Here is a 25,331-nt window from a genome sequence, read left to right as displayed (position 1 = left end):
TGAACCTGACTTTTTTTTTCATCCTCTCACTCTATAAACCTGCTCATAGCTCTGTTATATGTCTGTCATGGTCTTAAATATTATATATCTCCAGGCAGTACTATGTGTGTTTTAGTTAGATGGCAATACATATAAAGGTGAAATCAATCACACTTGCTGACATGGCAGTTATTCCAGGCTACAACAGTGTCATCTCATAAGACTCATCTCTGAGTCTTTTACACTAAATAGGATTATAATGAATATAAGTATACTGATTGCACTTGAATACATTTGTCACTGAAATATTCACTCTTCATGGATACTGTTTTCGGGTTATAAGCATGTTTGGGGTTAATCTTGTCAAGAGACAAAGTTTATTTTTCATATCTTATGCACTCAAAAAAAAAAAAAAACACAAAACTGACATTTTATTCATGTTTAACTTTTTTCCCAACAAAAATCATTCTCCACAATAACCTTACAATTGAAATGCAGGTGAATGTCACAAGCAAAACAATTGTCAACAAAGCTGCAATGACATCAGCAGAGTTGTAAACAAACCAGGACATTTTGTTGGACTGTGACTGCAGATGACGTGCCCCTTTATGTCTTATAACATATTCTATCCAAAACACAGCCTGGTCCAGTGGTTTCATTGGCTGATCTCTGTGCAGCCTTGAGAGCGCCTGCATGTTTTCACTGTAAGAGGAATTGTAAAGAACTGTCATCAGCGCATCCTCAAAGATGTGTCTATCAAGCACGGAGATATCCACGTTCACAGCTGCTCCTTTTGCTCTGATTCTGGAGAGATTATCAGGCTGATCAAAGAATAAGGGAAGTCCAACTATTGGAACTCCATGGTAAATAGCCTCCTGAACTCCATTAGTACCTCCGTGGGTCACAAACACTCTAGTTTTGGGATGTCCTAAGAGGTCGTTCTGTGGTAGCCATTTGACCAGTAATGTATTATTGCCCAAGTTGGCTGGCCTTTGTCCCATATACCTCCATACAACCTTCTGAGGCATTTGAGCAAAGGCTGCAGCAATCTCCTCCGCAATGTCTTCAGGAAGCTTCCCGACTAAAGTTCCTAATGTCATCATAATGATCCCATGATCTCCAGAACTCTGGACAAACTCCTCCAAATCGGCAGGGAGCGGCTTAGGGGGCTTGCACTGAAATCCACCCATGTAGACTATATTTGGCATTGTAGGACGTGGAAATTCAAAGATAAAATCATTTCTCATAAGCCATATGTCAGCATCCAGGAAAAACGTTGAGTAATCCACACCAGGACCAAAGTACTTCAAAACTACTGGTTTGTAATGAGGTTCTGTGATAGATGATAGTGTGTACATCCCAAGCATATAGCTCAAAACATTCTTGATTCTTTGAGAGAAAGTCATCTTGTCTGTCAACTCTGTTGCAGTAAAAGGAATGTATGCCAGAGGTGAGGGGGCAATAAGGAAATGAGCTTCACCTTGAATGGTCCATCTGACATTGAAAACAAGAGGAACTTGAAGCTGACGTGCCAGCATTGTCCCTCCGCCAATGCTGGGGTCAGTCAAAACCACATCATATTTGGCATTGTGGAAGGAACGCATCAGGTTTTCATCTTCAAACATCTGAACAATCATCTCACTCATTGTCTTGTGGAACTGAGAGACCTGTTCGAAAACCATCCGCTCCCTCTGAATCTGAGTCCAGATGTGAGACCAAAAAGATGAAGGCTTACTCTGAAGCCGCATTTCCAGCTGTGGAGACAAAAAGGTTGAAAGGTTTTCCTTAAATCCACTAGGGTTGGGAAGGTTGACAGAGGTGTAGAAGGGAGACTTTTCACTGATGTACCAGCTATCAGACGCCCGAACCACAGTGATCTCATGGCCTTTGTCATGCAGTTCCTCTATGAGTACTTTCATGTTTACCCAATGACTCCCATCCAGTGGGAACACCAGGATTTTGCCCCCAGATGCATAGCCAGATAGTTGAATCAACAGTAGAGTAAAGGTGACCAGAGACAAATGAGGCACCTTCATATTGATGTCACTGAGAGACCCTGAAAATGTACAAAAACAAGTTAATAACAGAGTTCTGTCTGTCTAGTTTGCACATAGTGTTTTTTGTGGAATGTAAATCTTATATTAACTAGGTACAATCCATGATCCAAATGTAAACTTGAAAGTCACACAAAAAGCACAAAAAGCAAAATTTAAAACAGATCAGAAACCTCTATCACTCCCAAATTTATTGGCAAGTCTTTAAATACAGGACAAACTCTAGACAACAACTAATGAAACTGTGCACAAGTTGATTGCAATGACTGTTAACAAGCATTATCTTCTGTGATACTTCACACTTACAAGACATGATAGTAAGTATTACATCTAAACAATTCAGAAATTAAGACTTGCACAGAAAACGTTCAACATATTTCATGGCTGTTTTTATGTGCATAACATGTTTCACAAAGTTTTTTTATTTGTCGGTTTTGAGTAATATTAACACTTACCCAAGTCCACTTACACAGGAAAGGTAATCCAACTTCAAAGTGCCAGTTCAGCAACAGTATTAGTTATGCAATAAGATGGCATGATTTGTGTGCCGTTGGAAAGAAAGAGTGGTGAATGCACCTCCTAACCTGACTTTCTACAAAGTCATGACTGGCTGACATGTAGTTACATGTAAAGTACTCTGCGTTCTGGGTTCAGTGAAACACATGCTCTGTTGTAATAGGTGTGTGTGCTGCTGTAGATAAGGGTACTTTTGTAAAATGTGTGGGTGGCTACAATAGTCAATGTTTAGCTGGAAGCAGAACAGGTTTATCTGTTGTGCCATCTAGTGTCAAGTCAGTGCATAAAAAGTTGGATGTATTCTTAAACAGTGCATAGTTTTTCACAACTGCTGCATCAATGTATTAAAACAAAAGCAGTTTTCCTAAAACTGTTAGCAAAAAGCCATAAAAACCACACTGCAATGGCCAAATCTTTACATAAAATTAAATCATGCTAATATACATAGAAACTTTGCCTTCACATACACAAACGACCAAATAAACATGAGACACAGATGAGAGAAAAAGACACCATTGTAAATGTTGTTTATTAATTAATAAATATAATCATTTTCACATTGCTACATTATGCAAGCATGCAAATACTTATCTAAAATACCTCATTTTGCATAAAGCCAATATATAATTTTTACTTTTTTTCCAATTTAGTGTAAAGTAAATTTACAGCACTTCATCAACAAACATGTTGGAGATCCACAATAGATAGATAGACAGATAGATACATTGATAGTTTTTTGTATAGTGTGCTGTTGTATTTATACAAAATACTACAGACACACTATAAAAATATTATAGAAAGCCATCACAGAAATATGAGATGAGGGTTATATTTTCTTAAAGTAGAGCTATTCTGCTGCTCTGATTTAAATTGCTTTCCACATTTTACTTTACTTAATCTAATCTGTAATACAAAGGTGGAGAGATAAAAACAATATTGGGTTGGAGTTGCTTGGCAGATATTCAATATTAAAATATCTCTCTCTCTATATATATATATATATATGTATATCTAAAAAGATCTATCTTACCCGCTGGACACAGACAGGTAGGACCACATTACAATCAGTAGAAACACTTTATAAACAGGCTTTGAAAGCAAAAGTCAAATTCATAACATCTTTGTAAAATTTCAACTAAATATGATTTCTTAAACTGGAAAAACATGATCAAATTTGCAGATATTTTACTAGTGAATAAAACATTTTCATGGTCTGGCCCCCCTCTGCTCCATGAATTCATTAAACAAAATCAAAACTCATCTACCAGAGGGGATTGTAAAATACCACATAGAAAAAATACCTTTGGGCAGTCAGCCTTTTCCTATCAATCAGCACATACCTGGAACACTATTCAGAACTAATGAACATCACATCTCTCAACTCTGCCTTCAAATCTACTGGACAATCAAGCATGCTGTCATAATCTGAAGTAGTGGTCATGTCATTGTTGTGCTTATGTGCTCTTGTATGTTTTCTTTTAATGTTTTTTATATGCCATCAACCTGTCAGGGACTGCAGATGAAAATTAGACTTTATGGCTAAATCTGGCACATTTACATGATGGACCCAGGTGCTCATGTTAATTAAAGTGCATTGTCCCTTCTTAGATAAAATATACATAAACATGAATGTTTTCATTTTGTTTTACAGGTTCACTACAATGAGATTAGTGCAAAATAAAACAAGCCTTGTAAAACTAATTACTTGATAATACAAATAAGAAGAAAGGAATAAAACGAGTTGTATGTTTACAGTTGTATGTTAACACTACAGCTGCAACTCTCAGTTCTTTTAAATCAAAGCTGAAGACTTTTTTGTTTTTGTTTTTCTGTTTTCTACCTTTTAATAAATCAAATTTGAAGCGTTTGATTCATTTCTTGCACTGCACCGTGACTTTTATCCTCGTATTTTATGTCTTATTCTATTTTAGCTTATTCTTTTATTTTCTCTTAATTCTTTAATAGCTATTTTAATTGTATTTAATTATCCTTTAATAATGGATTTCTTTTGCATTTTGTCTTAATGCTTTGAATGTTTAATGTGAAGCACTTTGAGTTGCCTTGTTGATGAAATGTGCTGTATAAATAAACTTGCCTTGCAACCCTCCAGCCCTTTGTTGTTGTTCTCACGCTAACATGCGAGATGATCCGTAGACTCGACTCCACTGCGCGGTCGCATTCCGCCCCGACTTCCCCTCTGCCAGCGGCCTGCTGCTTTGAGATGAGTTGAAGATGTCGGTTTCGGGGCTGAAGGCCGAATTGAAGTTTTTGGAGTCAATTTTTGACCCAAACCACGAACGATTCAGAATAATAGACTGGAAACCCGACGAACTCAGTTGCCAGTTCAATGTAACAGGAGAGAAGCTGCTGATCATTCACTGCAACATCACGGTGAGTCCAGGCCAGCTCTGCGCACAAGCTAACCCAAGCCACTGACTATCGACTGAAACCCAATCATTCCGCGGAGGGTTCCGTGTTTACAAATTAACTACGAATAAAGTGATCGTTTTCATTTTCCTTTTAGTGTTTGGCCATCAAGATTTAATCAGCCCCGTGGATTTAATAAAACAACACCGCACAAGTGTTAAATTCACTTTCAGAAAGTGTACAATAAAACGTCGATTAGTAACGACGCTGCGGTAGCTTTTGCTAGCCTCCCAACTGAAAGTAACGTTAACGCTAGCTTGTCTTGTTAGCCAAAATAACTGCGTTACTGTTTGCGGTACTTTAGCGTAAGCTTACGGCGGCTAACTTTCTAACTACGGAACCGTGTCTGGTTTAATCTTAACGTTATTTAGCCATGGCATAGTGGAACTTTTACCACATTACAGTTTTTTTTAAAAACCATATCGCGGAGAACATGTTTGTCTGAACCGACTCTGTCCCGTACACATCTTAAACGTTACACAGAGGCGGTTTAACGGAATGTTGTTTTTTTGGCTTTTCAGTAAATAGACTGATCCCTGTTGCGAACTTACTGGCCGGTGACGTTAGTGGTTCTTTATCAGGGCACCAAAACATGCAGAGAGATATGATGTAGATATGACGGAGTTGTTTTTTTCAAGCAGTAATGTGAGCGAAGGTGTCTACATGTTTTGTTAACGTAGATTACCTTAGACGGGCCTGGTAACGTTATTTTAATGCATTGCAACACCGACTGCTTGTCATGTAAATAATGTTGAATCTTGAGTAAAGCACATAATATTAAAGGACGGGTTCACAATTTTTCCAAGTCTTAAAAGAACAGTCAGGTGCCCATATGAACACTGAAAGAGGTTTTCCTCGCTGTAATCATTCCTCCTGTTTATACTGGACATTAAAAGATCCCCTTCAAATGTGCTTTCAATGTAAATGATGGAGGCCAAAATCCACAGTGTGTCCACATAGTCATTGTGTGCCAAAATGCATTTAAAAGTTTATTTGAAGCTTGTATGAGGCTTCAGCAGTCTGAGTTAGTCATATCAAGTGGATATCTGCCACATTTACAGTCTTTTTAGCATCCAATTCCCTCTTTGTGTTTACCCGCTGAGCTGCAGTGGAAGTATAGTAACAAAAAGAAGACTTTTGGCGCTTAAAAGACTGTAATGTTGAAAGATAATTACTTGATCTCACTAATTTGGACGGCTGAAGCTTCATATCAGCTTCAGATAAACTTTTAGATACATTTTGTACATGAGGAGGCTTGTGGATTTTGGCCACCGTCACTTACATTGTAAGTTCATTATGGAGGGATCTTCTAATGGTCAGTATGAAGATGAAGGATGATTACGGCAAGAAAAGCCAGTTTCAATGTTCATTTGTGAATCTGACTATTGTTTTAAGAAAGACTTGGAAAAATTGTGAACCCATCCTTTAATCCAGTGGTTCCCCCTCAAGTGACACAAATTAGACCATGGACCCCCATCTGATAAGATTTTTGCTTTTAGATGATTTATTACAGATAGTGTATGAAACCCATGATCAAAATAGTCACATATTCTGTCATTATGTTACTTATGGATGGAAATATAGTGGAAAAAAATGATTCCCCTTTTTGCTGGAGACCCACTGGAGCCCTCTCCACGACCCCTGGGGATCCCTAGACCCCACTTTGAGAACCACTGCTTTAACTTACACAAAATATAGGTGTTGTCATTAACAACAGAGGCTCACTCATGTCATGTCACTCATCTGCCTGGTATCCTGACCACATCCTCTTCTCTAAGCAGAAACATCCACACAGTTTCACTTATGCTCATTTTTGGGGGCACAGACAGGCTCGTTAAAATGTTTTGATAGCTGTGTCATGTTGAAACTCAAGCTGAGTCAGTCTGCAACCCATCTGAGTCAGCTGAATCGCGAAAAAACCAGGGTACATTCAGCATCACAATCTTTCTACTAGAAAATGAGAAGTTAAAGGTGGTCCCTCCCCTTTGTCAGTCAATCCTGCCGCCTGTTACGCCAAGCGGTGAATATTTTCAATTTCTCCCTCCTTTACCTACATCTGATTAGCTGAATCAGGTGTGTTCACTTGTTCTAACTGGGAGAAATAGAAATGCAATGAGCAGCATTCAGAAACAGTTCCTTGGTTATCTATATCAGTGATGATACTCTGATTTGATCCACTGAGCATCTACTTCACAAAAAGTTATGAAGAGACTCAAAATGTTGAAAGGCAGCTGTCATGGTTTATGACATGGATTTATATAATATCAGAGTTAGCATAATTACCATTTTCCAACTAAATAGTGTTTAAATAAACATCCAGGTCGTTATTGTGACAGCTCTGATGTATCTGGTGCTTCATAACACAAAAATGCTTAAAAACCAAACAAAATGAATGTGGTCAGTTAAGTCTGTCATTCAGGGTGATTAAACCCAAGTTGAATTAATATCGAGCTATATTTTGTATTTTTAAACCATTATATGACCAACGATGCCATCACACAACCATCTTGAGTTGTGTGATGGCATCAAGGTCCACAAGTTGATTCTCATCCTAATCTATCTATTGTAATTTCATACCTAATGACTATTGCTGTATAAAAATTTATCTTCCTTTCTGGAAATTGGACTGCAGAAAAATGATCACCAATACATTAAATAGTAGTACCAAACACGATTTTACCTTCTGAGCTTTTTTGCTGAACTACACAACAGTTTGGCTGTAGTTTTTTTTTTTTTACCCCTCTATGCTAAGAGCCAGCTTTTTATAATTCAAAGTTGTCTCTTGCATCTTCAGTCATGTAAACTGAAGTTCACACATGATTTAACAACTGTATTAAGGCCTTATTGAAAGTTCAACACAGCGCTCAGCTACTTGCCAGCATCGGTACCGGAGATATTCGTGCAGCTCTGCAGCTGACGGTAGACAAATCATTTTGTTCAGTGGGTGGCTGCGTGGGCTGAGACGTTTGGTTTTAAGATCATTTTTTTAGCTTTGGTACAGACTTTAATATGTTTTTTATGTAGATAAAATGTCTGTGGGCAACATCAGTCATGTTTTTGTTTTCTTAAAAGAAGCAGTGTTCTCTGTAGTCTATAAAGCCATCAACACACAAGCAGGACTAAAGGCTAAATTTCCATGTCCTATTGTGGCCTCTGTTGCAGGAATCCTATCCTTCAACGCCTCCGATATGGTTTGTTGACTCTGATGATCCTAGTCTGGCTGAAGTGTTGGAGCGCTTAGAGGATGTGAGAAAAGGCAGCACATTGGTAAGTTGGCTTATGTCACACAGGTTCAGTGCTATGACTGTGGAAGCTTGGTTGAATTGTTTAACGGCAGTTTGGTTTTCCTTTTTGACGTTTTAATCTGTCGATTTTGCTGACAGCTTCTTCAGCAGTTGAAGCGCCTCATTTGTGACCTCTGTCGGCTTTACAACCTGCCTCAACATCCAGATGTAGAAATGCTCGACCAGCCTCTACCTGCTGGCCCGATTACCCAAGAGCGAAAGGTAGGCGCTACCAGCGTGAGAAAATTCAATGTCTTTTATTCCAAAACTCAGTTTTTTAACTCACAATATTTCACCGCACTACAGCACGGACCATCAGATGAGGTGACGTCTGAAGAGGAGGAGGAGGAAGAAATGGGAGAGGTGCCTATGTATATTTCTTCTACTTCCGGAGATATATATTATTTATGTCCTAATGGTTCAATTTGTATTACATCCTGTATCTGAACATGATTAATACACTGTGGCAGCAGGACATCGACCTGGACCAAGACCTGGACCATTACGACATGAAAGAAGAGGAGCCAGCAGAAGGAAAAAAGTCAGAAGATGACGGAATAGAGAAAGAAAATCTGGCCATCTTGGAGAAGATTCGTAAAAACCAGAGACAGGATCACTTGAATGTAAGTGCTCACTCAGTTTGTGTTTTTCTCTATTGAGCATTGGTGACTGTAATAGAGCGGAGAAGTGAAGGAGCTGCTTGTCCCTGTAAATTCTAATTTGAACGTTAACTTTTGGCAGCAACCTCAAAATACGGAGTCTCCTGGGTGATTTTTCATTGCTACAGGATTATATCATGGCCACCAGATACAAATCCTTCCATTTTATTCCTTCAGCCAAGTCACTTTTTTTTTTCTGTCAGTTCAGCTACATTCAGACCGACAATAGCACTGTGTGAAAAATGGCAGACTTCCCACTCTTTTCAATGAGACTACTGCATTGGCGTAGCAGGTTAAGGGGTTACACTGTGCCTAGGGTGAGGTACTACTATGATTGGTCAGATTTCTGATGCAGTAGAGATATTTCAGCATGAATACAACATGAAGCAAGTTGAAAAAAAACACTCTTTGTCCTTTCAGTGACACACCTAGTAAAGTCATTTCCACTACGCTACTTGAGGCCAATTCATGGTTGGTCTGAGTGATATACATTTTGGCATCCGCCCATGTCCACCAGGGTCCACGTGGATCCCTGTGGGGATGGTCGCTGTACACAATACAAGCGCCCAAACTGTGGATGCACTAGAAAAGCAAACCAGACGCTTGTTTTGTTACAGTTTATTGTCCTTTTAAGTGTTAGTAATGCTCAAATGGCTGGTCATGTAACATTATCTTTGGCCTCACGATCTCTGGTTTCCTTCATGTAGCTCCACCCGCCTCTCCACTCAATATACTTCTCATTTGTCCAGGTGTCCTAACGTGTGTGTAATGCATCTTTGTGATCGTCTGTCTGTTTCAGGGAGCAGTCTCTGGCTCCGTGCAAGCTTCAGACCGCCTAATGAAGGAACTCAGGGAGATCTACAGATCACAGAGTTACAAGACAGGTGACTACAGTGACATATCTCTCTATTGTGGTGGCTTTTATTCTTTTGACATTTCTAAAGCGTGTTTGTGTTTCTGTCACTAATTTCACAGGTATTTATTCAGTCGAACTAGTCAGTGACAGCCTTTATGAATGGCATGTCAAGTTAAGGACGTAAGTTGTTACTTTCAGTTGCTTTTAATATTTTCCAACTTGCCAAATATCGTGTGTGTGTTTGTTTAGATTTGACCCTGTCGTTCTTCATTACAGGGTAGACCCAGATAGTCCATTACATAGTGACTTGCAGGTCTTAAAAGAAAAGGAAGGAGTGGACTACATTCTGCTCAATTTCTCTTATAAAGTGAGTTCTGTGATTTAAAAAAAAAAAAAAAAAAAAAATGTCAAATGTTCTTTTGGGTTTAGGGTTTTCTCATGACTTTTCTTCTTTTCTTCATATGACAGGATAATTTTCCTTTTGACCCACCTTTTGTACGGGTTGTCTCACCTGTGCTCTCCGGAGGGTGAGTGTGTCGTGATTTCCCTCTGCTCAGTTTACATATGAAATCCTCTAAAGAAAGTATTCACTTGATGGAACTTGGTCCACATTTGTTGTGCACAAACTTTTGAGATGGATTTTGTTGGGAGAGATTTACTGTCAATATTTATTTGTCCCATTGTGGATTTAAATTGAAATGATACAAATGTATGATAATGTAATCGCTGTGTGCTTCCAGAGGCAGGGTTGACTTTATTATGCCATGTTATTACTGCGTAATGGAGGACATGTAGTTTGCTTATTGCTGGCTGCAAGTTATTGCCTCTGAACTGAATGCAAATAAAAGCATCACCCATACAAGCAGCATAATTAGGATTTTAAAGACTCCTTGGTTATTAATGCAATGCATTAATACTGGGATACAATTTCATCATGCATCATAAATCATGCAGATTCTTTAAAGGGTCCTGATGATAGGCTTAAGCAAATTCACTTTAAAATTACTCCATGAATTTCTTGGTACATCCAAAAGTTTAATTTACAGCAGTTTAAATTCAAATTGCCTTCTTGCAAAAATCAAAAACATTTCTCTCCAACATGGCATATCTAGACTCTGTGAAATCAATTTGAAGCACAACAAATCTGCAAAAAGTCAAGTGAACGCTTTCTTGATCAAATGTGCATTTGCCTACTTTTGAATATTTAATAGACATTCCTAATACTGTGTATTATTTCTTATTTCAGTTATGTTCTTGGAGGAGGGGCCTTGTGCATGGAACTTCTCACAAAACAGGTGTGTAAATGAGTTTGATACGTCTTAGACTTAATCTTAGACTTAAATTTCCTTAATTTAAACAACTCAATATATGTTTTGTGTGTGTGGTTTCAGGGCTGGAGCAGTGCCTATTCCATAGAATCTGTCATTATGCAGATAAATGCAACCCTGGTGAAAGGAAAAGCCAGGGTGCAGTTTGGAGCCAATAAGGTAACTAATGTCATCATGAATTGTTACAGTCCTAATCTTGTAGCAGCCATGTTGTGATTCAGTAGAACAGGAATAATCTACAGCCATGTTAGCAGCTCTGTGAGGCTGTATTTAGACACAGTGCTGCTTTGAGCTAAATGCTCACAGGTATAATGTTTACCATATTTACTATCTTACATTCGCCTGTTAGCATGCTAATGTTTTCAAAGTACCACAAAGTAGTGCTGTAAAGTCATTAATTTTGCACCTGTTCAGAAACCAAAGTATGAATTTTGACCAAATGGTAGCACTAGATTGGCCAGTCAGAGGATCATCACAGTCAGAAGATTTTATCCTCTGAAGATCTTCAAGTCAAATTTATTTATAAAGCCCATTTAAAAACAGCTCATGTTGACCAAAGCACTGTACAGACCAGAGCAGGTAGCTAAAATCACAAATACAAGAAACACTGACATAAACAACAAGGCACACAGCTCGTAGGCACAAATGGGCAACACATGGGCACAAGCCAGAAATCAGCCACATCAGGAGGATTCAAATGCTAGTGAATAAAAGTAAGAATTGAGCCTGGACTTAAGAGTCGATGGAGGGGGCAGATCTGATAGGGAAGGGAATGCTGTTCCACCATCTAGGGGCTGCAACCGCAAAGGTGCGGTCACCCCTGAGTTTAAGTTTAGATCGCGGGACAGCTAGTCCTGACCTGGAGGTAGAATAAGGGGTTAGAAGGTCTGCAACCTTGAATATCTGAAGCACATTTCACAGAAATCCATCCAATAGTTGTGAGGCTATTTCGCTCATTAAAGTCAGAAACCATGAATGTCAGTTGGTGTGATATTTTAGTCTGGACCAAAGTGGTTGACCAGTAGACAAACAGGCTGACATTGTGATCCACAGAAAAAAATAATAAAATGAAGGGAAAACAATCTTGATTGTAACCATACTTTGTTTTCTTTCATTTCCATAGTAATTGTTTATATATTTCATACTGTATATTTATATATCTCTATGCATCTAACAGAATATTCTTTGTCTCTTAGAACCAGTACAATCTTGCCAGAGCACAACAGTCATACAAATCCCTTGTGCAGATTCATGAAAAGAACGGTAAGTAAATACTTCTGAATGATTGGGGCTCAGTAAACACACAGTGGTACGAATCCATTGGCAAAGGGGTTTTTCTTTCTGTTCTTACAGGCTGGTACACACCACCAAAAGAGGACGGATAAGGAGCCACCACCACTATGCACTGGGAACATGTCTTTGGGTCAAAGTATCTTGTTTTCTTTGGAATATTTCCCCCCCTCTGACTTACTGGGAATATATCATCTTTCTCGCGGAAACCATCTCGTTGGCTCATCTGACAAGTATTCCTTCGCCCCGCTTCGGGAAAAAGACTTTGTTCTGGTGTCACTTTGCTTCTCCCCTCAGTGTTTTAGTGAGGAGGAAGATGTGAGGGTATCACTAGCCCTGTTTTCTAAATATGCTCATTTGTCTTTAAAAAAAAAACTTTTCTCCCTTTAAATGTGGGGAAATGCTTTTTTTTCTTTAGCTGCTTTGACAAAGTGGGCTTCACAAACAGTCAGTTACCCCTCTTTAAATGGGAATTTTAAAAGAAGATTGATACAGAAGCTCTTGAAGTGGCACCTCACCGCACCTGTTTTTATTGACTGCAATTCTTTTTCTTTTGGAAATTAACTGGTACACGAATGCAAGTATTGTTTTAGAAATATTCTTTGGCTATTGTTTTTATTCTTTGAGCATCCACAACAATAAATGAAACAATTTTTCATATTTTGGAAGCTTATCTTTAAATTGAATCGACCCACCACTCTGCATCTTTTTAGTTATTACATTTTAAAATGTGTAAAGCATATTGGGCCAAGCAGAAACAAAATGCTGCAACTAAGATCAACCGTTGTTGGTGAACAAATCCACCCCGTGGTCAATATTAAAACAGAAATGTCTCAGAATCTGCACATTTTTAAAGAGGGCATGAAACATTCGGACAAGAAGACGATAAGATGAACGTCATGGCGTCTGTTTAGGAAGTTCCAACAGACTTAATGTTAAAGCTGAAAAGCTCTTTGTCCCTCAGTTTAGCTATTAATCTTTCTTTTGAGTACAGCTGTAGAGGTTGATGGCTAGTTTGATGCTGAAATTAGGCTTCGCTGTGGTTAAGATAATTGGATTTGATTACAGTCACTTTGTTAAGCAGAACCGTGCTGGAATGAGCTTCACAGAGAAAAGAGATGAAGGGTGTTAGGATGTGTGATTTTTTTTCATCATTTCTGCACATTTTTGCAACAATTTTTTTTTTTTAAATGTCATATCGTCCTGACATACATCGATCGTAGTGGTTTGCCCTTTCTCAGTTTAGATTTGAACCTGTTACATGATGTTACTTTCAGCTGGATTTATCCCCTCAGACTTTATTTGCAGGGCTTCCCTTCCCACCATGGACGTGTTTCGGTGTCGCTTTCGGTGTGCAACAAGAAAGATCATTTGTAGTTTAATAAGAACTGACCTGAAACTCAGAATATCTACTGTAGATGAAACTAAGTTTTTAACGTGACCACACAATACATCCTCACTACTGCTGTTCCCTCCCCCCCGTGCTACAGGAGACACACTGTATCTATCAATCTGTCGGCTCTTTTGCAGTTTATTTGTTAACACTGTCTGCAAAAGTATGTTTGAATGGCAACTCAGGTAACAAACAATACTTAAGGAGGGGAGTCTGATTATTTTGGAGGGTGGGGGGGATTCATTAATGCTCCGTACCTCTGACATTTAGGCTTACTCACCCACTGATCTGATGTCAAAAACAGAAAATGGAATTTGCTTTTACGTCGTTATGGGTCACGTTTCTTTGAATTAAAGCGAAGCAAGAGGGAGGACATTTACAGAAGGATCACGTTTTTAACAGGATTACAGTAGCATGCATCATCTATACCCACTGTAGTATGTGTACTACTCTTTAAATATTCCTGATTAAAATCTTTGCACAGCTGGCAGTAATTTGCCTGGAGAGGTCAATTGTACAATAAAGTGAGCTAAATATTTTCAAATCAGGAAAAAAAAAAATTACTTCTCAGCACACTGCTCCATATCCTGTTGTTACACGTCTGATATATCTGAGGGGGCAGAAGTTATCAGGTATCATTAACAAGAAGTGTCCCCACCTCTGAAGGGGCTGTGTTGTCTGAAAAGTTGGACCATAAACTTGTGCATCCTTTTTTTTTTTTTTTTTTTTTAAGGGTTTAAGTTCAGCCTCCCCCTGCTGCAGAGCCTTTATCCACTTGTATGATTGCCTCCTTCCGAATGCCAAAACTCCGGTCAGAGGGGATATTACGAGGCGATTCAAGTTTGATAGTCATGCCGTGGTGAATAGACTTGCACGCTTCTCTAACTGGACTGTGTGTTGAAAAGATTAATCTATCTCAACTGTCAATTCATTTTCTGGCACCAACGAACAGATGACCACGTCTGGCGCTGTTGGCTTGCTTTGGTTTTATTTTATTTTTCATTTTCCATTTGAAGAAATTTTGACCATGTACAGTAATTTGTAAACTTGCATCAAGTTTATGAATAAAGAATTTTAAGATTATTGCTGTTTCACTGGGTTTTTTTTCTGGGTATTCCTCAATTTAAATAACAGATATAGATCGATAGATATACTGGAAATGTTGTTCTCCATCTGTGCTGAAGTGTATACTTGCATGTCCTCAAATTCCACATTTTTGCATGTTGAGCTGACCTGCTGTGCACAAACACAGACTATTACTATTGGAAGTGTACAAATTGCACATTGTGTCTGTTTTCATCATAATTAGTACCAAATTACATCATTTCTTTCCAGGAAATTTACTGAACATTTTCAGAGCCACAGTGGAAATTATGGAGTCCATATACTGTCTTGGTATGAGAGTTGTTGAGGCACTAGTTGCAACTTCATTTTATCCAACAATCCATAAGATGTATATTCAGTGATGAAGGGGGAAAAAATTAGCATAGAGACCCTTGAAAATAAAAAGAATATGGTCGAAATTGTATAAAGTCAACTCCACAATCACAAGAACAAAAAGCTGACCATTTTATCCAGTATTCTGGGAAGCCTATTAGTATCCATACTGTCTCTCAAATCTGTTTTAATATCAGCTGGTTCCATTCAGAGACTGTAGACGACAGTAACGAGCATCCAGCCACATTAGTCTTATGTCTTCTGAAGCAAAGATCGGCACTTCATTTTTGGACTGTTCATCCCCACTTTGTGTAAAATAAAGTAACTCAATACAATAAGAGTCTGGCTGGAATGATACAACAAAGGAGTTTTACTACAATATGCAATACGTTCATCTTGAAAAAGCTTGAATTTTATCACCTCTTCTGTGACGCATCATTTAGTGCTCAAATGCAAAATATAAGAGGTCTTGAGTTGTTGAAGTGAATTAAATTTCAATGTGTTTCCAGCTTTTTCAACCAGTAAATGAGAATTGAGTCTTTCAGGTCGTCTAAAAGCTCACAAATCTAATATATGTAGATTCATAGTGTTCAATGGACAGCAACACATGAGATATTCTAGCTTGTGTGTGTGTAGAAGACCTGTGTGAACTCATCAAATAACAAAACAGGATGCAACAAGAACTGTTTAATATCTATTAGGGTAAGACCAAATAATACAAAAGTAATAGACAAAAAAAAAGTATTCCTCATTTACGCCCCTCATGGAGACACAGCCTCCTCAAACGTTTCATCCACCTAATTAGAGCATGTTCCTATTGAATGTGTTTATCCATGGCAAATATTTACCTCACCTCAAGTAACTATATATTTATATCTACTTATGATATAGTACATGATAATACATATCAAACAACATACAGTACATGTGGCAACACGGGGAGGTTGGGTCAGTAATGTGAAATGGCTCTCAGAAGCTTTGATACAGCGATGTGAAATGCAGAGTATCAGCTGTCCAATGGGCTGCAGTTCCTGCTACACGATAAATATACAGTTGTAATTTCTATAATCACATTAACTGTACTGTATGTACAAATGGCAAAAACATTTGGACGGATCCAAAAGTTCACCAAAGACGGTGATAACTTACAGAGAAAAGTAGCTTCTTTGTTCATCTTTGTGCATAACTTTACACTTTAAGTAGAACTGATCAGCTCAACCATCAGATGAGCATGTGAATAGTCCGCTTTCCAGGGTCATACTTCACTGTATGTGCATCTGCTGGTGAAAATGTTATGCAATTGTAAAATAATAGTAGTGATGTCCAACTTGAGAGCATAACAGTTTATATCATTATTTGAAGCCTGCACAACAGGACCCCACTTTAGTTCAACTGTTTAATAGATTTATATGTTAGTATTGCTCCGCTGTGATTCACTGTGAATTTGGTTTGCATTGGGCTCCACCAACAGGTAACCAAGTGCAAACATTCCTTAAAATTTTCAAAAAGTTAAAATTAAAAAAAAAACCCAAAAACTTCAAAATCTGTTACCCACAGCCATGGAAAGACACAACGAACATGTGCTTCAAACTCACCCACACGTCATCCGAAATACACAAAAAATACAACAGAAAAATAAAACAACAAACACCCTATTGAATACCACATCATCACAATCAGACAAGACGACTCACAGGTTTTCAAATAACGAGCATTCAGATACGTTATCTTTACATTTGTTTCAAGTCTAATACTGTGTTACTGTATTAACCATCTACTGAATCTTGAAGACGTTTTCAAAGAAGACTTGTGAAGTCATGTGACACGAAAGGTTAAACAACCTTTTCTCACTGACAACAATATGACACAGTCTCTGACTGAACACATCGGGCAGTCCTCACGAGGGCGACACACATATATTCTCTCTTTCAGTTTCACTTCATCAAGAAATGATTGGATTGAATTTATATTCAGTTTTCTTTATATAAATATCATATTACACCTACTCATGGAATAACACCAACAGCCACGAAATGACACACTAAGGCCTGAAATCCAGAGCTTCAGAAACAAGTAGTCATTTAAGCATTTACATGTATTTATGGGTTAAAGGGAGAATTTGCCAAAGGGGGAAAACATCCATCACTTCATACAATGGTATGATCACCAACAACAAATGATTATTTATATTTTTCTACGTCCAATCACTTTTAACCTGTACAACGTTGATTTGGAATGTTTTATCCAATGAACTGCAATCCTAAATACTGCATGTGCTTCACTTTGACACGTAATAGTAATGTGTTTAACTGAAGTCAGCCTACTCAACACATGACCAGTGTGTAATGACAAAACCAAAACACCCTGAAGGGTTGAATAACAGCGATAAAGGAGACAAAAGCCTGACATGTTGACACTTTACAGGTAGAGTTTAAAACTAGCTATCACACCTTTCCTGAGAATGTAAAAAAAAAAAAATGCTGAATTAAAACTGAAAAGTTTCACTGATGCTTCTCATCAGTGCCAAAAAATCACCAGAACATGACCTGTAAAAGGTCTTTTTCTGGAAGTTAAACTCTCCGAAATTCTGCCTGATAAATTTAGTGGATATTGCTTCAAGCAAATTACATCTGATTTCAATCATGTTGGAGACAAATTATTCAATACTTTTTTAATATCTTCCCATCGAGTTTTTCTCTCTTTTTTCATCTTTTGAAATGCTGATTCAATTGTTGAAATTATTCAAGAAATAATCCATTATTATTAATCATTATTTGCTTTCTTGCAGAGAGTTAGATGAGAAAATTGATACAACCAGAGTGGTATCGATCTTCTCATCTAACTTTTTGCAAGAGTCAATATTTCCCAAAATGTTGAACTATTCCTTTAATAGGAAATCATCCTATAAGTTGTCTTAAACATTTTGCACTTATAATCTGTCACCTGATGAGAAAGCAGTCATTATATCAACTGAGGGGCTATTTATTTTAGTGTTTGGTGACTTTGTAGCTTCAAGGCAAATGAAAGTAATGAAAGAAAAACACTCATAGTCATTACAGTACCTTAAAAAACACATTATAGGTCAGTGTTGATGTTTTAAACGTGTGACTCAGGCAGAGAAGTCACTCTGTGTTGACCACAGATGAACCAACCTGAATAAACTGATGAAGCTCAGGGGACTAGTTTTAGCTATATTATGTGTCTCCGTTAAAAAGTAACACAAACACATTGATGAGCTAAATTTCAGCAGCATAAGAGATAAAAAAACAGCTTTTTTATAACTTGCTGTTGATTTAAATGTGAACTGACTAAAATCATTAACTTCCATATGTGCCAAAATTCAATAAAAGTACATTTCCACCGAAAACATGACTTTTCTCTACATTGTTCTTTTTGATTTCAGCTTGTACAGCGTTATAATGAAGGGCACCTAATTCTGAATTGTGTTCTTAATTGATCCCTTTTTATCTCTCCCACTTGACAGCCTGGGCCCCTCCTCTGTCCTACATCGGGTCGTCGTAGTTGTAGGTGGGAGCTGCTGAATACTGGTTCTGGTTCTGCTGCATGGCTCCCTGGGCGGCTCCCATAGCCGCCTGCTGAGCTGCCTGCTGGACGTGCGGGTTCTTCCACGCCCCGGTGGCCCACTCCTCCTGGGCCTTACCCAGACTGCCACCACTGCCACGGTAGAAGTTATGAACCTGCGGAAGACAGTTTGTGAGAGTTATGTTACTGAGTGCGTTTCAAGAAAAATGTTTTGAAGTCAGACTGAAATTAAAATGTAGTTTTGCAAGGAAATCAGTATATATGTATCCTTGGTGTTATGACGACTTATTTTTCTGCTGTGATAGCGCCCCCCCACATTAGTGCTCTATACATGCCATGAATTCTTGGTATTACTGATGATGTCTGAACAGTCATTTAATTGGTGCAATATCTGTGCAGACAGGCACTAAAAATGGCAGCTCGAGATCTGGTGTTGTCAGCAGTTGCTTAGTCCCATCTGTGATTTCAGCACTCCATACTTAATCCGTGACTCCATACATTAGTTACTGCATCTCGTGTCGGGGAATGCTGAGGGCACTTTCCAAATGGAGTTGAGACTTAACAGCACAAAAGGACCTTCCAAGTGTTGAATGTTGTAAAGAAGACGTCTTAAATCACTTAGGAATATGGGTAAATAATATACTGGGTGTATGATAAGGTTGGGGTCAGGTTAAGCATCTCAGAAGACAACTGGTTGGGGTTAAAGATGGTTGGGTTCAGGTTAAGATACAGGGAAACACATATCAACAGGGAAACAGTCTTCGACACAACACAAGTCCAAAAATATCAGTCAAATGCTGCTATGCTATGCTGCTGCTATGGGAAACGCCTACACAGAGGTTTGAATCCCAGATGCTGTTTTTACAAATGTGTCCAAAACAGTTTTATCCTCTTTTGAAAATTAGAAAATCATGCACAATATCTGCAGTAACATTATAGTTTATATTTCCCTACAGAAAAATTGAGGAGAAATCAAATTTAAATTTGGCTTTAAAGAGTCTTTTTTTTTTAACCAAATGAAAACTGCAAAATGCTCATTCCTGCCAGGAAAAGAAGCTTAAACAAACAAGTAGAAATGGATAAGTCACCTTTGTGAGAGCGATGAAAGAGAGCACAGCCACTGCAGTAAACATGATGGTGGGAATCAGCATGACCACAGCTGAGCCAACGTTGGTGCTGAAGAAAGTGATGGTAGCCAGCCAGCCACTGATGGGAACAACAGAGGATTTAACATAATTGCACACAATGCATGAATACATGATACATTATTGGTCATTTTCCTGTAGCTTCATTCTCCCAGCATTGTTTAAGGTAATATGAGACACTTTTTGAGAGCTTTAAAAAGGTAAAAGTCTGGTTTCTGATAACTCTTCTTTATATTCATGACTTTCTCTCTGGTATTTAAAAGTTTTATCTACATTCTGGGTTTGGTGCAATACACTGATGTGACTTAATATTTATATTAAATATACTGACAATTTAAAGAAAAAAATTAACTAAATGAGGGGAGAAACATAACAAATGCAGATGCTTTCACAGTCACTAGATCTCAACCCAACATCTCAAGGAGATTTGGAGTGACATGTTAAGGTGCCAGTATACTCCATCAGAATTACTTATTGGATGGTCAAATAGCTTCCGAAAGCCCCTTTTCCCCAAACCTTTCTGACGTTGGAATTTGGGGGGTGTTGTGTCCGACAATTTCTGTAACTTTCTGAAACCACAAATCTGCCACTCACTTCTGTTTCACGCCATGATTGGCCAGCTGTGCAGAGATGAGAAAGGAGCTCAAGCTTTCATTCTTTACACAACTATTTATGTCACTTTTCATGTTTACAGATGAATGCAACACTATGAACGCCTTCCAGGAGAGACTGTCTGAAAATGTGCACAGTTATTCCCATATTTAAACATTTCATCCCACACCCTCACTTTTCACTCTGCCTTGATTATGGCCATTCGAACCAGCTAAATACATTTTTTTCCACACGTGGTTGTACAACACGTCATACGAACTAGTTCTCTTCTAGTATAATCCAGCCTTTAGACAGTGCTCTCCACCACCATCATCACTATGCAAAGGATCAGCAACAGCTGCTCCAGTCACCCGAGACCTTACTAAGGCACTTTATGTTGTTTTTCTTTTAATTTGTCACCCATCTGTATTTGCACTTCATGCTAAATAAGTTAGATATCTGCCTAAGATTTAATAATCAATTAAAATCTCTTACCACACTCCCCATCCAGGAATGCCAACTGTCTGGATAATACTGATCACGACCTGGGCCATGAATACGAAGAAGAAAGCCATAAAATTGAAAGAGCTGTCAGTCCTGAGGAGAGAGAAAAATCAACGTCAGAAATGATCCGATTCAGCAGAACAGCAGGTACACATGTTTTATACAGACAGAAGGGGGAACCTGCTTACTTGAAGGCCTTGTAGATGGGCCTGAACCAGCACACATAGGAGCAGGGGGTGAAGAGGATGAGCCACAGGATGGCCATGCCGAAGTTGGTCGCTCCGCCACCACCGCACATCCACGCCAGACAGCCAATCAGATTTACAGCCAGCGTGGCACTATTCACTGTCGACATCACAGACAGAGAGCAAACATGACAAAAAAATTTTCAAGACTGAACACGAAACGGCTCTGTGGCGATGTTATCCTTAACGCAACTAGACTGAATCGCTATGAATCTCAACAACTACTCAACACCAAAACTTCCAATTCTATATATATTAAAGCTACAATAATGTAACATAGACTGAACCTACAATTTATTTACAACAGCACACGGTTTCTATTCTATACCAAACACTATGTGTAAACTAATCTACTTTTTCACCAAACTTACATGCTTGTTTTCAAATGGCAGAACCTATGTGGTGAAAAAGATACCGTGCTCAGGTGAATATTACAATATGTCACAAAACCACAGTCCAGGAAAAGTATAATCATGATTACTCTGAACTCTGAGCACCTGTTTTAGATTTAAGAACATTTTGCCGCTCAAAACACAGAGATATTTCAATCTATACATAAAACTGCACACGAAAATGGAAAAAATATGCATCTGTCTTCGTGCCAGACAGTGAAACCGGTCTATCTGGTCTCACAGCTATACTGGAGTGTCTTTGATGTTTTGGGTAAAACAGTGACAGAGCATGACAAAACAAAAGAAGTCATGCAAGCAAAATAAAATGCTTAAAACTTGTACATGTAGCATTTACTTTACCCTCACCAACGCACAAACTTAAACCGCGGGACACTGCACTCACAGATCCATAAGTAGTAAAGCCTCTTGCACATGGTGCGACGCTGGTCTGGGATCTCATTGAAGTCTTGGTAAAAACATGGCTTGAGGGGGATGAATCGAGGCAGGGGAGGGAAGTTGTTTTCTAGGGATACAAAGACACAGTTCAACGCAGCTGCCCACACACCAAATTCATAAAGAAATCAAGACAGCTGCAAAAAAAAAAAAAAAGGATTAGGCTTTGGCATTTAGCAGTGCTTTATAAATGGGTTGATTTTGCTTTAGTAGACATATATTTGCCTGGAAGAAGGGTGTTTTCTTGGCCAGCTGAAAGCTTTTTAGTTAAACAGTATGATATAATTATGCTACTTAAAAAAGCTTTAGTTGTTTCCCATAGGTTTGAGGGATCTATATATTCATTATCACTCTCCTGGATGAACATCTGTAGTTCCCTTTGGGCCATGGAACAAAAATCTGTGTCAGATAATATAGATCTCTTGCATTTCCAGCTGTAACTCTTTGAATTGTTATTTGAAATGGACATCACTAATAAGACAGGAGCATGGTCTGATAAGTGATTAGAACCATTATAACATTTTTCAACTAGTTCAACAGAGATTAGTGAAACGAAGATAAAAATCAGACACATATTTGCCTGGAAAGAAGGTGTTTCCTTAGCCAAGCTGAAAGCTTACCTGCCATGATGAGCGTTCAGTGATTTTCCTCCACTTGCAAACAGGCACACACAGACTTCAACCTCAGCTGCCTTGAAAACCAAACTGCAAAGAAGAGAAGCTGTTTCAAATAAGTGCAAAATCACTCACTCACACTGCTCTCCTTGCAGGCAACAGGCCACAATCCTCCATAGGCCTTCCTGTAGATCACTCCATTGGAATAAAAGACTTTCTACCCCCATAGGATTTTATTAGAGGTGGTTCCCAGTCCTTTCCAGTACATCCACCCATAATGGAGCATCGTTCATTGTATCGGGTGAGGTAAACATGTTTTCTTAACCACACATAACAGCTGTGTAATGCGCGCGGTGGGAAACAGTGTGGCCTAAAACGTATTCATACCCTATGGGCGCATAAAAAAGGCGTGTTACAGGCCTACAGAGTTTACAGATTGGACTATATACAGTAGAGCTGTGTGTTTAGCTCCTTATCCATCCAATAGGCTATAATCAACCGCCTTCCACATTATATGGCTATGTTTGTAAACCACGATTCAATTATGGTGGATGTGGAGGATGAAGGACATCTTTCTACCACAAAATAAAGCAATCTCTGCATGCACAATAGACGGATCCTTGTTGATTTGATATGTATTATGATGCTAACACTGTCTTATATGTGCATATCCTTCGGCGGATGGCAGTGATGCTGCAGTAGGACACAGTGCATCGTGATCACACAGGCGATGGAGAAGCGTCCTTCAGCCTGAGCATCGGCGCTTCTTCATCCGGACGCCGCCGAGTAGGTCAAGCCCAAACTCTTCACCACAAAAACCGAAAAACAGGCTTCAATGTTTTTTTTTACTGAAGCCAGAATCCGGTTTATTTTAACATATTAATCCCCCTCCCCCCTCCACCTCCTCACCTCCCCGTATCTGGAGTATAATGAATGAAAATGCGGTGATTTAAAAACGCCTTACCTTCCGTTTAGTGACGAGTGTGTCGCTAGAATCCCTGCGTCCGTTTAAATTGCATCATATGGATTAATCTGCATTAGAAACACATGGGTGACAGCCAGATCTGAGGGCTGGTGACACACAAATATGCAGCGCTATTCCTCAAATGATGGGGTTAGGGAGTAAGAGGCGGTCACGTGACGTAAGGTCTTTTCTTTACGCGCATAGGCCGGTCATTCCGATGGTTTTACCCGCCCGGATAGGAGGGAGGAGGACCAAGCAGGGCCCAGGAGGAAGAAAAAAAAACGAAAAAACGGGATTTGTTGCTGGCCTGAATCGACCAATCAGAAAGCAGATCTATTTCATCAGACCCCGCCTCTTCCCGATGCTGTCCACAGTGCTGAAAACCAAGAGGAGGCATTACACAATCTCCTCTGATTGGCTGCTTCAGTGCTTAAATATACTACTATAATGATAATATCACAGAAAAAAGATATCAAGATGTAAGCACCACCCTGACAGAATATTATTATTGTGATACCAAATATTCTTGTTTCAGAGTAAGTGAGTGTGGTGTGAAGATATCAGAATCATAAATTGGTTTATTGCCAAGTAGGTTTACACATACAAGGTATTAGCTTTGGTGTTGCGGTGCGTAACGGTCAAAAAATAGAAAGTAAAGAGAAAAATACTTCAGTACTACGGAAATAGCGCGTTCGTGGTCTGACGTGCGTCTGCGTGGTCTCCACTCTTGGGCGGTGAGCAGTCAAAAGTAAGAGCGCTGGGAGAAATGCTGCAATTATGTGCTGCAAACAGACGAAACATTCAAAACAGGCACTGCAGGATTACTTTTCACAAGTAAGTGGCAATTTATATTGTATTTAATTATGTGGTATACACTACCATTTATGTATCACACAAAGAGTGTATAATACAAACCTATACATTTAAATTAAATTGGAATAAATTAGTTGTAACTGTCTCCCAGTTTGTATTTGTGCATTAAGAATAAACATAAAAGTGAGATGTACCAACCTTTAGGTTGAAACAGTAAGATATTCCTCTTGAGGACTGATCACTTCAAGTGAAACTCTTTCAACTGCTCAGAGTTATAGGAGGATTTTTTCTCCTTCCCACTTCTTTGTTTTGTATTGTGGTTTTTATCTGTGCTCACTTGTTTACGTGTTTCCTTTCACTTTCCTTTGTAACTTGTCGACTGTGCCCTCTGTGGCCAAACAAAACATACTTCAAGCCTAGACCAGACAAGATCTATGTGTGTCTAGACTAAAATGTTTCATGTGGTTTAAAAGTGAAAGTTAATCAGACATCTTCATCTTGCACTGTTATGTAACAAAAATGAATATGGTGGCCATGTTTGACATGTCCTGTTTATGGATTATGCTATATGAGAGCTAAAATCTACTGTATATCTGGAGGATTCTGCAGATATTACACTGAACATGTACAATAAAAGATGTGACACTCAAGTCTGTTAGTCTTGGCTGTTATCAGGTAAGTACACCGGTTTACTGAGCCAAAATGCAATCACCATTTTCAGTACAAATGCTGTAAAATACTGATATTTTCCATTTACTTCCAACCTCTAAAGAATAAGAACAAAGACATCTTTACAATGAACAATTATTTATAATTCCTCTTAGAAAGAAAACATGCAGAGGCT

At 38.7% G+C, this 25,331-nt stretch overlaps 2 protein-coding genes and 1 pseudogene across 3 annotated transcripts; 1 reads left to right on the top strand and 2 right to left on the bottom strand.

Moving 5' to 3' along the window:
- Positions 1-397: 397 nt before the first annotated feature.
- On the bottom strand, positions 398-4,726 carry LOC137183203 (UDP-glucuronosyltransferase 2C1 pseudogene; annotated as a pseudogene).
- On the top strand, positions 4,716-14,869 carry LOC137183204 (ubiquitin-conjugating enzyme E2 Q2-like). Of its 2 annotated transcripts, none has more exons than XM_067590094.1 (13): positions 4,716-4,940; positions 8,139-8,243; positions 8,360-8,482; positions 8,567-8,623; positions 8,734-8,883; positions 9,719-9,803; positions 9,895-9,955; positions 10,052-10,142; positions 10,244-10,302; positions 11,022-11,070; positions 11,167-11,262; positions 12,300-12,366; positions 12,457-14,869. In XM_067590094.1, exons 1-13 carry the CDS (start codon positions 4,782-4,784, stop codon positions 12,486-12,488), a joined length of 1,134 nt encoding a protein of 377 aa, XP_067446195.1. In that variant the 5' UTR covers positions 4,716-4,781; the 3' UTR covers positions 12,489-14,869. The 2 variants fall into 2 exon arrangements, with proteins under 2 accessions (XP_067446195.1, XP_067446194.1); XM_067590093.1 differs by having other exon boundaries at positions 8,731-8,883.
- Positions 14,870-15,895: 1,026 nt separating this feature from the next.
- On the bottom strand, positions 15,896-25,078 carry scamp5a (secretory carrier membrane protein 5a). Its single transcript, XM_067590095.1, has 7 exons — positions 23,675-25,078; positions 22,717-22,800; positions 22,047-22,166; positions 21,195-21,351; positions 20,998-21,099; positions 19,855-19,972; positions 15,896-18,921 (listed from the first exon to the last, which is right to left on the bottom strand). The coding sequence occupies exons 2-7, from the start codon at positions 22,721-22,723 to the stop codon at positions 18,727-18,729; spliced, it is 699 nt and encodes a 232-aa protein (XP_067446196.1). The 5' UTR covers positions 22,724-22,800; positions 23,675-25,078; the 3' UTR covers positions 15,896-18,726.
- Positions 25,079-25,331: the final 253 nt, after the last annotated feature.

The sequence above is a fragment of the Thunnus thynnus genome, chromosome 5, assembly GCF_963924715.1.
Source record: "Thunnus thynnus chromosome 5, fThuThy2.1, whole genome shotgun sequence".
Lineage (NCBI taxonomy): Eukaryota > Metazoa > Chordata > Actinopteri > Scombriformes > Scombridae > Thunnus > Thunnus thynnus.
This window is presented reverse-complemented; position numbering and strand designations above follow the sequence as displayed.